Raw genomic sequence first — 12,054 nt, 5'->3', positions numbered from 1 at the left:
TTTTCCAGGTAAGGAAGACCAGCCATTATAAAAATACTTTACATAAATTCCAAGTCAGAACTAAAATATTCAATCCTATAAAAATATCTTTTACTAATAAAAGTATCATTTTCTAGATAAAATATTCTTTATCAACAACAGGAAATATCCACTATGTCAGACAGTCCATTTAAAACAAACATGTTAAAGTGACTTTAAGGCAGAGTTGTCAACCAATCTTTTCATTTTCAGAGCTGGGCCACATGTCTGATATTATTGCATATTAATGGTGAGGTTATTCTACAAAAAGTTAACTCAAGTATCTATTACGAGAGTCATTTATAGACAGAACTCTTCCACCTAGAGAAGGAATTTTTAAGTTGGCATTGCCTTCAGGAGAAGACAATTGTTTTGTCTCGACATTTTACTTTGAAATTTTAGCTTGGAAACCCTGTGACTGCGTTTTGCCCGCTATCTGAAATCAGCTCGTTTATTTCATTTTGCTTACTTTCTTTTATGGCATGATTGGGGTGATTCCTTTGCACCTGTGCTCTTTTGGATCTTCTAAAACAAACTTTCAGCAGCAGGTAACACAACTCAGCCACGTTAAGCAGCATGCAAATCACAGATGCGGCGATCATAAAAACGGTAAACACGGTTTTCTCCGTCGGTCTAGAAATAAAGCAGTCGACAATATTGGGGCAAGGGTCGATGCCACATTTCAACACCCAGGGCAGGTGGTAGCCGTTGTAGAGGAAGTAAAACACGTACATAAAGCAGGCTTCAAAGATGATTCTGAAAATGATGCTGCTGGTGTATGTCCACCACAGGGATCCCTCTATCCGAACCTTTTGCGTTTTAATTTCCTCTATGTCCTTGAACTCTTTCCTCTTCTCTCCTCGCCTGAACTTGCGTGCAGTCGCGTGTCTGTAGTAGGCAACGTGCATCGCCACCAGCATCGCGGGCGTGGAGACGAAGATGAGCTGCAGCGCCCACAGCCGGATGTGGGACACGGGGGAAAAAGTGGTCATAACACACGTTTTTGCATCCTGGCTGCAGAGTGTTGCAGACGAAATCCTCCTGCTCGTCGCCCCACACTTCCTGAGCTGCCACTACGAGGATCATGACGCGGAAAATAAAGATGACAGTGACCCACACTTTGCCGATGCTGGTGGAGTGTTTATTTACACCCCCGATGAAGGTGTACAGGCTGCCCCAATCCATTGTGCCGGCTCACTCCTAAGGAGGCAAAAAAGACCCAGGGTCAGGCAAGAGAAGGGGCCTTCGAGAGGGACAGGATGCATACAAGCACATTTCTCGTCACGTAAATGTGACATTTCAGCCTTTCAACCCGCCAGCCTGCTGGCAGGAGGTTCTTTGAGAAGGACTGCCTGCTTTACAAACATTCTAGTGTTTTTGACCAATAACTGTTGGGGCAAGTTTAGATCAACTTGAGTCAACCAAATTCCAACTCTGTATTAGGTTCCTTCTCAGTGTTAATCCAGGAACGCAGGTAATCAGATTCACTTCTAAGCTCCCTTTAAATGGCTATCTAAACACATATTACATCAGTCTGGTTTTGCCCACGGGATCACAAAGGTTCCGCAGTCGATTTTAGTCATGAAATGGCTCAACTAAGGGGGAGAAAAGCCTTCATTGGAGTATCATCTGGTTTACCCAGCAGACTGAGAAAGCAGAAAAGAGATCAAGTACTTATTAGTTTACTTTATGTATCTCTAGTCAATTCTAGCTTGAATAACATCATCCACCAGAATCATGTGCCATTAGGTAACCTAATATTGTAAACGACTGAAACGGCCTCTTCCAAAGGAGGACCACAAGCTTTTCTAAAAACTGCTCACTTGTTCTTAAAACAAACCAGGGGCCAGGGCTTGCTTTATTTCACCAGCCAGGAACAATTCCCACAAAGACCCCCAAGAAAAAAGAGAGCCGGCTGCAGCTGGGCCTAGGGAGCCCACCGCCCCAGCCCCCGTCCACCGCGCTGACTTCACGTCCTGAGAGAAAGGACTTCTTCATGTCTCTGGAAAGTTTTGCTACAATTCTTATCCTGCATTGGCACAGAAGACTACAGAATTGGTCAGCGTTCTCTTTAGGAAAAAAAAAAAAAGTAAACCATGGACCCTTTGAGTACCTGAGGAAAGTGAAAAACCCTTTCCTTGGAAAAATAACTCACACCATTTTAGGGGATGAGGGAGCCACCAAAAAAGCCACCAAAAAAGTCCTTTGGTCGCCACAGTCCTAGAGAAACTCTGCTCTCCCCGAAGGCCCGCGGGAGCCGCTCTCAGCCCTACTGCTTTCAGGCTAACCCTATTCCTCACTGTCCACAGGCCCACCCTGACCGCAGTCCCCGCTCTTCTCAAGCTGTTGGTTAAGTGTGGACGCCGCCGCCCCCACCAGGACAGAAGCAACGCGTCTTACAGGCTGAGGAAGTCAGCCAGGCCCGGTAGCCAAGGGGGCCTCCCTTCGTGGTTGGCTTTCTTAGAAATGCCGTTTGGCCCTTGTTTGACTTTTACACACCGATTTTCTCAGGCAGACACTAGAGCTGGGTGCAGGCGGCTACCACCACCACCTCTCTGATGGCTGTATGCTGAGTGCTCGGTTGCCTGAACTAAGGAGCAGAAGTCGAAGACACGGTCTCTGTCGGGGGGCAGAAATGGGGGCACACGCAGAGGTCCAGGTAGAGATGTCCACGCGCCGAGTTCCAAGCGTTACCCCCGCCCCCCCACCTCTTTATGGGAGAACTGCTCGCTTTCACCACGTTGCCAAAGTCAACTAAATAAAAGTTACCCAACCTTCCTGCAACACTTGTTGAGTGCCTAAGGTGGGCAGATGTTGGCTGTTTTGACTGGCATGGAGAAGGTTCTCAGCAGAATTGGAGGCCTGTGCGGCTACTGGCCTATTGCAACTCCATTGCCTAGAAAACAGTAAAGGCTTCAAAATGTTTAGAGTCTTAAAAGTTGTTCCAATACCATGGAATATGAAAAGATTTAAAACAGAGTTTGATAAGAATATTTAGGTTTTTTTCTTTTTTTTTTAAGATTTTTTAATTCATTTTTCTTCCCTTCCCACCTACTCCCCCTGCCCCATTGTCTGCTCTCTCTGTCCATTCGCTGTGTGTTCTTCTGTGTCTGCTTGTATTCTTGTCAGTGGCACCAGGAATTTATGTCTCTTTTTGTTGTATCATCTTGTTGTGTCAGCTCTCTGTGTCTGTGGTGCCACTCCTGGGCAGGCTGCACTTTTTTTTTTTGCGCAGGGTGGCTCTCCTTGCAGGGTGTACTCCCTGCATGTGGGGTTCTCCTACACGGGTGACACCCCTGCATGGCATGGCACTCTTGCACGCATCAGTACCACGCATGGGCCAGCTCATCACACAGGTCAGGAGGCCCTGGGTTTGAACCCTGGGTCTCCCACATGGTAGGAGGATGCTCTATCAGTTGAGCCAAATCTGAGTCCCAATATTTAGGTTTTTAACTCCAAATTAAAATAGAGCTAAAAACTCACATTGTGACACTAATGGAAAAACTCACATGATCGTTTTAACTATAAGCCTAGACTTTAGGGAAGTATAATAAATTTTTAAGTTGGGAAGAAAAGTTAGGTAGAATTCTATAGCCAAAGACTAGAGTGTAGCTATAGAAGCGTAATCAGGGCTTACCACCTGGTTTGGAAATTATCTCACAAGAGTCATAGCAGAAAGATCTGGGACAATTTGCCTGAAGAAGACCTAGGAGGCACCTGACACATCCACCTAGGACTAAGAATTTGGTCCAGTGAATGAGATGAACAGGAAGCCAGGCCTTCCGACATAGGCTACCTTATAAAGTTGTGGTTTCTCATCCCTTGAAGCACACAGTCAGGGATGGTGTGGATATCTTGTCCATTCATGGGGTGGGGTGGGGGCCCAAGTAGTGGTCTCTAAGGTTCTGTAGTTAAAGTGTATTTGTTAATTCAGATGTAAACACAGACATACCCATCTGAGGTTTAAACATATTTTACAGTGGGCATTCACCTCAAGGTCAGTCCTGTTCATAAAGTTAGACTGTTCCCTGATGTAACATCTCCCAATGAAGTTTGATTAATTTTTTAGATTTCACATAAAAAGCCTGCATTTTCTCAAACCCTGCCAAGTCCATGGAATTTAAAACCCCCCCAGGTAAGGATGCCTTTTTCTTCAGGTGGTCTCTGTTACATACCTGCTTGAGCACATAGTGCCTGTCCTGCCAGGAGGCAAATGGTCCAAGGTGCAAGGACATCTTTGCCCTAAGGAATTCTGAGTGGGCAAAGTCACAGGGTCAAGAGGTCACACTGTTCCCACAAGTACTTCTGATCCTAGCTTTCCAGAAGGAGCAGACTTCCCTCTGCCCCTTTGACCTCTCCCTCTTAAAAAATGAGAATTATGACTGCAGTAGCTTGATTTACTTCTCCCCAAATTACACATTCTGAAGACTGCTCTACTCAAGAAACAAGACTGAACAGCAACCACAAAAATCCATTTCATAATCCTTATTGAGGTAAGTGGATGTGGCTCAAGCGAGTGGTCTCCCATCTACCATATGGAAGGTCTAGGGTTCGATTCCTGGGGCCTCCTGGTGAAGGTGAGCTGGCCCATGTGGAGTGCTAGCCCGAGTGGAGAGCTGGTGTAGCAAGACGATGCAACAAAAAGAGACACAGAGGAGAGACAATAAGAGACGCAGCAGACCAGGTTGCTGGGGTGGTGCAGGAGATTGAGCACCTCTCTCCCAGTCCGGAAAGTCCCAGGATCAGTTCCTGGGGCTGCCTAAAGAGAAGATAAGCAGACACAGAAGAACACTTAGTGAATGGACACGGAGAGCAGATGGTGGTGGTGGTGGTGGGGGGGATAAATGAATAAATAAATCAATCTTAAAAAAATCCTTATTGACATGGATACCCCTGATCAGCAATCTATCTGTGCCATTATAGAAAGAAAAAAAGAGATGCCTACCTCACCAAGAAAAATGAGTGCTTAAACTTAAGTACGTGAGTGTCCAGCCCATGGTTGTTCAGGACAACCCAGCAGGCTAAATCCACATCACCTGGTTCAAAGCATCTTCCTACAAGAGCCACAGCAGCAGATACTATGTGAAAGGAAGGGCCGTTTCATCCTCTCTGTTTTTCACCAGCACCCTAAGTGTATCTGAACAAGACTTCCCAACAGCAGAAGCTTCTCTTTCCACGTCTTTTATCTGGTCCCTGGCATCCCCGAGGGTCTTGCCAGTGCGGCCCGGCTCTCAGGCCCGCATAGTCTTCCCCGTGGACTTGAAGCAAAAGGGAGCACGCACCTGACCATGGTTCCCGACAGGCCAGGGCAATGGAGCTGCTTCGGGTCCCGAACCTATCAATTCCCGGCGCACTGTTCCAGCTGCTGGCGAGGCCCGGCTGCCCCAGGGAGCTCCACCCCACTCAAGGGAGGACGCTGGGGTGAACTTGCTCCCCGGATGGCCGGATGGCCGGCGGGTTGCGGCCCAGCACTCACCAGGGGCCAGAGGCGGCGCTGGGCAGCGTGTGAACCAGGGGAAGCAATGATGCAGCAAGTTCCAAGCCCCAGACTTTCCCTTCTACACACATAAGCCCTGGAGGCAAACTTTCCTGAACATTTTGACTATAGAAGATTCAAAGGCCAATTACTCTTTCTGAAATTCTCACATATTTGAAATTCTTTTCCAAAATCACTGCATCCCTTTGAGCACTTTGCAATTTTCATAGACAAAATGCCTCTTTCCTTTTATGCTATGAGAGGCCTGCAGCCAATTGGAGGGTCTCTTTCTATAAAAAATACCTTATTAACTTTTCAAACAAGAGAGGCTGATTTTAACTGGCCTTCTTTTAAGGAAAGAACAGATGTGCTCAGCTTCCATAGTAATCAATTTATAAGAATTTGATCACATTTAACCTAAAAAAGATAAACTGTATTTGGCTTTGTGGCACAGCTAATCACTGTGAATAACTCCACATCACATTCTTGATAGTAAAGTTATAGTTCTAAATAATTAACTCTAAAAATAAGTAAACCATTGACCATACTACTGATAACACATATATTTTCCCCATGTAAAATTCAAATAATTTAGATCTACTAGTATTCTACTACAGTAATGTAACTTCTTGACTGTGGTAAAAATTCTTGTTTAAGATTTTAACCATGACTCTTTAATAATACCTTCTTCGTTTCACTGATGACAGAAACAAAGAATAAGCCCTAAAAATTATCGTGTTAACCCTCAGTGTACACCAAGAGGTGGAAAGTATCTCTTTAGTTTTATTTCCCTTGAATGACCCTTTCAAAGTCATTCAGTGAGTTTTTTGTCTTTTAAACCTTTTATTTGGAAATAACTTCAGATGTACAGGGCAGTTGTAAAAATAATACAAACTCCACACAGAGAACTCCATCATACCCCAGGCCCCCAGATACCCAGACCAACCAATTTTAACATTTTGTTACATTTGCCCCATCATTCTCTATTCATCTATCTATCCACCTCTCTCTCTATGTATCCATCATCCATCCATCATCTGCCTGTCTTGTTCAGTGAATATTTGCTAGATCTGGGAACAGAACACACACTTCATAGTTCCCACTTTAGCTTTGTATAGTTGAATATGGATAAAAGAAAACAAGGTCAAAGCAAAACAAGCAAAGCTGAGCCTTGCTTCCAAGATCTCACAGCGTATTAGGCACAGGAAGGAATTAGGGCAAGGGCCCTGCTTCCAGAATAAAGGTAATTCTTCTACACCACTGGGTTGCCTAGAAGCCAAGGGTTCACGGTAATGGCATTGAACATAAGCCTTTGCTCTGTTTCTGACGTCAGTGGGGATGTCATCTGTTGAGAAAAAAAATAGTTTTGTTGCCCACGCTCCTTTAACTCCTGCCCTGTGTTTATCACGTGAACTTCTTGGGTAGCTTTTCCTCGTCCCCAGAACTGGTGTGTGGTAAGACTGGATACTAGCGTTTTCTGATGGCCCACTCTTCTGATACAGTAAAAATCAAAGGTGCTCTTTGGTGTAGATTCCTTTTCCTATCAATCTGATTATAAAACCACTCAATCCCAAACCTCAAACCCATTCCCAGAGCATTAAAAAAAGAGGGGGAGAGTTTGAGAAACAGTATAATATTCTTACCCCCAAAATCAGTAGTTTGAAAAATCTCATACTCCCTCCCCATTCAAGAAATATATATATTTTTTTGTTTCTGGAAACCTTAGGTCATTCAAGGGACATCCCGATAGCTGCTTTATAAATTTAATGACTCAAAACTTCAGGGATAATCTTTTCCAAGTAACTACTGGGGATAACGATGAATTTCAGAATAAGATCCTTTCAAAATGAACTCTAAACCAAAATGAAAATATTTTTTCCATCTATCAAATTTAAATATAAAAACGGACATTTCATAAAATTACCTGTGTTCCTTACTCCATTTAAGAATTCAAATAATTAAGCAATAACATCCATTACCTTCAACTTCTCTTCTCTGAATCTTGTTAGCAGTCTCTGTTCCCTCAAGGGAAATCTGTGTTTTCCAAACATTTTAAGTATAACTAGAATTTGATTATCTTGCAAAGACTCTCTGTGGGTCCAGTTCCATTCTCACGGATCAAGCAAATTAAAAGGAAATCTAACATAGAGTAAGGTAGCCATTGGAAGGATTATGCCTTCATGGATCAAGAGACCTGGGTTGAAAATTATTTTCCCACGATTTTATTCTATTTAACATTTTAGCCAATGTAGACGAACCATTCATAGCGTCTGGAATATTCAGAGCAAATTAAAGATGCATGGTGAGGATTCATTGGTAAGTCAGAAGTTTCCTTTCACTGTTGAAATTGTTTAGTCAGACCTCCTTATAGTTCTTTTCCTTCTTAACTCTCTAGCTAATATTTCAGAAAAGAAAGCATAAGAAAAAGCGAATGAATTCGTTACCTGTATCAAATTTTTTTTTAAAAATCAGTGATGCGGCTGGAAGGAACACCGTCTTGCCGATTCTAATCAGGCGGTGACGGCGATGGGGAACCTCTCACCACCCGCCACGCCGGGTCACAAGCTGGAGGGAGGACCTTCTCCCTTCCTCCCCCCTGTTCCCTTGGGCAGGCTTCCCGCCTCACCCCCGAACTCTGCGGGATCCAAACAAAGCGCTCCCCAGGAGCAGTTCTGAGCCGCATTCTGCAGTTCTGAGGGAACTGCGTTGGGCAGGACAGGACACGCTCTTCTAAAACACTGGTCAAATTCTGCCAGAACTGGGGCAGGACGATGCGTCCACCGAAGGCAAACAGCAGTGGTGCACCAGGACATTCAGCCAGCGCCAACGTGACAGCCAGGGCCACTGCCAGGGCGGCCCAGCTGCCTCCCGGGGGCTCGCGTTGCACGCGCCTCGGGGGCTGCTGCCACCCTCACCCCAGCCCCACCCTGCTGTGCAGGAGGGGAGGCCGCTAAGGCAAGGCAGGAGGCCTGGTGACACCTGTGACTGGTCCCTGTCACCGGACCGGAAGGACCTTGCGTGCCTCCACTTCTTGGATGTATCACCAAGAAGTGACTGTCCTGTCACTCCTGTCCGCGTTTCCCAAGTCCCGCAGGCTACACCCCGCAGGCATCCTGGCTGGTTCCACCAGGGACTGGCACAGTCCAGAGCCAGGCTGGAGGTGCACGCCCACCCGGTGGAACTGCTTTCCCCTCCCCAAATGCAAGCGAGACCAGGGGGCGACGCAGAGAAGCCGAAGAAAACCCCAAAAAGCAGCAAAAGACGCGGGCCGGGGGGCACGGGCCTCGGCGGCGGCGACCTCTGCACACGGGTTGGCACATTTCTAGAACCTGCAGCGCCGGCCGCCGAGGAGCCGTCTGGGTTAAAAGGCAAACCAGTCACCCTCTTGCCTGCGCGGCGCGGAGGGGGAGGCGGGTGGGCGAGGGGCCTCGCCCGGGGATGCGGATCCAGGGCGGATAAGGCCTCGGGGTGTCCCTGTCCAGGCGCGCGCTTCCAAGCCGCCCCGGAACCCCGGCGCCCAGGGCTCTTCCCCCGCGGCCGCTCGCCTGCGCCTCTCGCGTCCCCCCCGGGAGGGGCGCCGGGGTCGGGGTCCCCGCCAGCTGCGTGCGCGGAGGAGCCCCCGACCCCGCGGGGGCCCCCACTTACCTGGTGCGCTGCGCGGCGAGCGGGTGGGCGAGCGGACCCAGGGGCCGGGGCTTCCCGCGCGGGCTCGGCGCCGCGTCTCGGAGTCTCAGTCCCGCCTCCCCGCCGCGCCGCGGCTGAGGCCCGCGCTCCCACCTGCGGCGCTTTTAACCGCGCCCCCACCCCGCCTCTCGGTGACTCGGCGCGCGGGCCGCGAGGGCAGGGGCGCACCTCCGCCAACGTGAGCTCCCGGCCCGGGGCGCCGGGCGGGGGCGGGGAGGGGTCCGGGTGGGGGCGCGGGCAGAGGATGGGGGTTCCCGGGTCCGCGGGGGAACCGGGGGAGGCGGGGTCACGCGCCGTGGGCTCCGCGGGTGGCGCGCGGGGAGGGGTCGGGGGATGTGTGCGCGGGGGCCCGCGGGGTCGCGGGGAGGGCAGGAACGCCCTCGAGGGTCCGGGCGGCCGGGTTCGCGCTGCCGGGCTCCTGGCCCACAGGGAGCAGGTGGCCGAGACCCGGGATGCCCGCTGCGGCCCCCGAGGAAGGGGGCTTGCGCAAATGGCCCACCCGCCCTAGCGAGACAGCCTGTCTTGGCGTCGGCAAGTCGGGCCAGTCTTAGGGGTCAGGAAGAGACCCCCCTGGCTGTGCTTTGGAACACACCAATCCTCCTTTGTGGACACTTCCACCCCTTCTTTTGTCCTTCAGGGTCCCAGGTAGGGCCCTCTCCCTAGACAGCAGCCAGCGGACACAGTGACTGCTATTTATTAGTTAATGACCATTTACAACAGTTAAAGAGTTTGCAGTTGATTAGGGTAGTTTTCATTAGCTATGTCCATTCATTGTCTCCAGCATCTTCCTTGGGAATCAGAACAGGCTTCCCCCAGGCCAGCTGAGGTCAGCGCCTGGTGGGCCATCAAAGGCAGCTGTCCCTTTTACAGACCGAGCTCAGAACGCCCAGCACAAGGATGGTGGTAGAGAGGTTGGTGGGGTGGGAGTGTTGGAAGCAATTCAGGGACCCGGCTTTACAGGTTCAAACCTGCCCTGCATAGTACAAGACACGTGTGACGTGCTTATTCCATAAAACTGGTTGGTAATTAAATGTCCCCACCTAAACCATATGCCAGTGTTGGGCCATACTCTCTCAGGCAACAGGATTGATGGTGGTGGTTTAGGATCTTTTCAAGGTTATGAAAGTTGAACCAAGACTTTATAAAGGTTCCCCTTCCAAAATATTCTATTGAGAAGAACAAGGTTGTCTGAGAATTGCCCCTGAGTTACACAGGTTTAGAATACTTTGGGATGACCCCTGGAATGACCTTGAACATGGGGTGGAGAAAGAAAAAAAGAATTAGGCTTTTTCATTAGCAAGACCTGCACTGCAGGGGTGTGTCCTGTGTCTTGAAAAGTTCTAGGAGCCTTCACTATTAGTCTCCAGCACTTTTGGCATCCCACAATCTGACCACAATGCACCTTTCCAATCTTCTGTCACTCCCTAAACACTCCAGCCATTTAATTAAAAATTTCAAAGTAGAATGAAAGTGTCTTTGAGGAGTATAAGCCCTTCTTGCATCCCAAAGAACTCTAGAGATAGCGTTCTTTGTATATGGCGGGTGCTCCATGAGATTTTGGTATTGGCAAAGCCTTACCCCCAGAGCGGATAATCCTGGAAATTGCTTTTGCTCCCAAAGCACGGCTGCTGGTGTCTATTCCTGCAGGTGATTCCACAAACACCGAGTGAGAGGATCTACATTTTGGATCAACGCAAGTCATTCCAATGACTATCCATCACTAGGAGAGAACTTTCAAACCGAAGTAGTCACAAAAAGTGTGTTGCATTTTCTCAGGTGTCCAAAAAGGGAACTGGCTCAGCCCAGTGAAAAAATCTCTTTTTCCTGTCAGGCTCTCTCTGTCAGCCCCATGGTGCTGGCTTTTTATTTTGTCATTGGTTTCTGAACATTTAAACAAATTCAATTTTCAATTCTCTTTAGATAGTCTTCTTATACCATATCTCATTAAATGTGCACTAAATGAATTTTACAGTCTTGTTGAGATGTTTATTTGAAAACTGAAAGAGTTACCTAAACAAGTATCTTATCTTAGTGAGACCCAATCTCTAAAGTATACAAGGGCATCTAATATACTGACTGGACTGTTTGACTCTGGGCCAAACCTGAAAAAATACTCAAGAAATATTACAAGCCTACTGTCCACTTACCAATATGACAGAATTCTAAAAACATGATATTTGTAACCCTGGCTGTAACTGGTGACATGAAATTCATTTGATCAATATGTTCACTTTGCATTTTACTGGTGATTTCTGAGGTCATACATTTAATCAGCAAAATGTATGAAGTCTGAATCTTCCTTTGTAATATTAGCGAGTTTGAAGGGATGAAGGATGAGACACCCTTTTGAAAATCTAGAAATTCCCTGGGTAGCTTGTGTCTTTACGTAGAGAACAAAGGAGACTGTGCGCCTCCCTCCTACCTGGGATAGCTCAGGCCTTTGCCTGGTCCAGCCTGGCAGCTCAGCCCAGGACTCTTGTTAACTGACAGAGTCCTGGCCACCTGAAAAAGAGGGAGATGTGAGCTCTTTACATAGTGAAAGCTAACATTGATCTATTCATCCTACCAAAAAGCCTGTCAGAGCAGGCCTGTGTGAGGCTGGTGACAGCAAGGTGACTATGACACAGTTCCTGTCTCCAGAAGTTTCTTGCTTGTTTTCAATCTGAGTGCCAGAATCATTTGAGGTGCTTGTTGAAAATACAATACGATACAAAGCAGGTTGCTGGGAACCTAATCTCGAGAGTCTGCTTCACTTTTATCAGCACCCCAGATAATGCAGATGGAGGGGACCTGAGAACCAGCCTTGGAAATACCTTAATTATGGATGTTTTAGTGTTTGTGAAGGTATTTTACGTGCTTTGCAGATACTGCGCTTT

At 47.8% G+C, this 12,054-nt stretch overlaps 1 protein-coding gene and 1 long non-coding RNA gene across 2 annotated transcripts in view; one reads left to right on the top strand and one right to left on the bottom strand.

Moving 5' to 3' along the window:
- Positions 1-338: 338 nt before the first annotated feature.
- GJB6 (gap junction protein beta 6) lies at positions 339-9,228 on the bottom strand. The gene is given in 3 exon segments (XM_004467528.5): positions 339-995; positions 997-1,218; positions 9,140-9,228. Coding segments are annotated over 2 exon segments (786 nt in total). The 5' UTR covers positions 1,204-1,218; positions 9,140-9,228; the 3' UTR covers positions 339-416.
- An 83-nt stretch (positions 9,229-9,311) lies between these two features.
- LOC111766328 (uncharacterized) overlaps positions 9,312-12,054 on the top strand; it is a 37,258-nt gene continuing 34,515 nt past the window's right edge. Inside the window, exon 1 of the long non-coding RNA XR_009180590.2 lies at positions 9,312-9,356. This is a non-coding gene — a long non-coding RNA (uncharacterized lncRNA). The remainder of the gene's footprint in view (positions 9,357-12,054) is intronic.

The sequence above is a fragment of the Dasypus novemcinctus genome, chromosome 15 (genome assembly GCF_030445035.2).
Source record: "Dasypus novemcinctus isolate mDasNov1 chromosome 15, mDasNov1.1.hap2, whole genome shotgun sequence".
NCBI classification, from domain to species: domain Eukaryota; kingdom Metazoa; phylum Chordata; class Mammalia; order Cingulata; family Dasypodidae; genus Dasypus; species Dasypus novemcinctus.
This window is presented reverse-complemented; position numbering and strand designations above follow the sequence as displayed.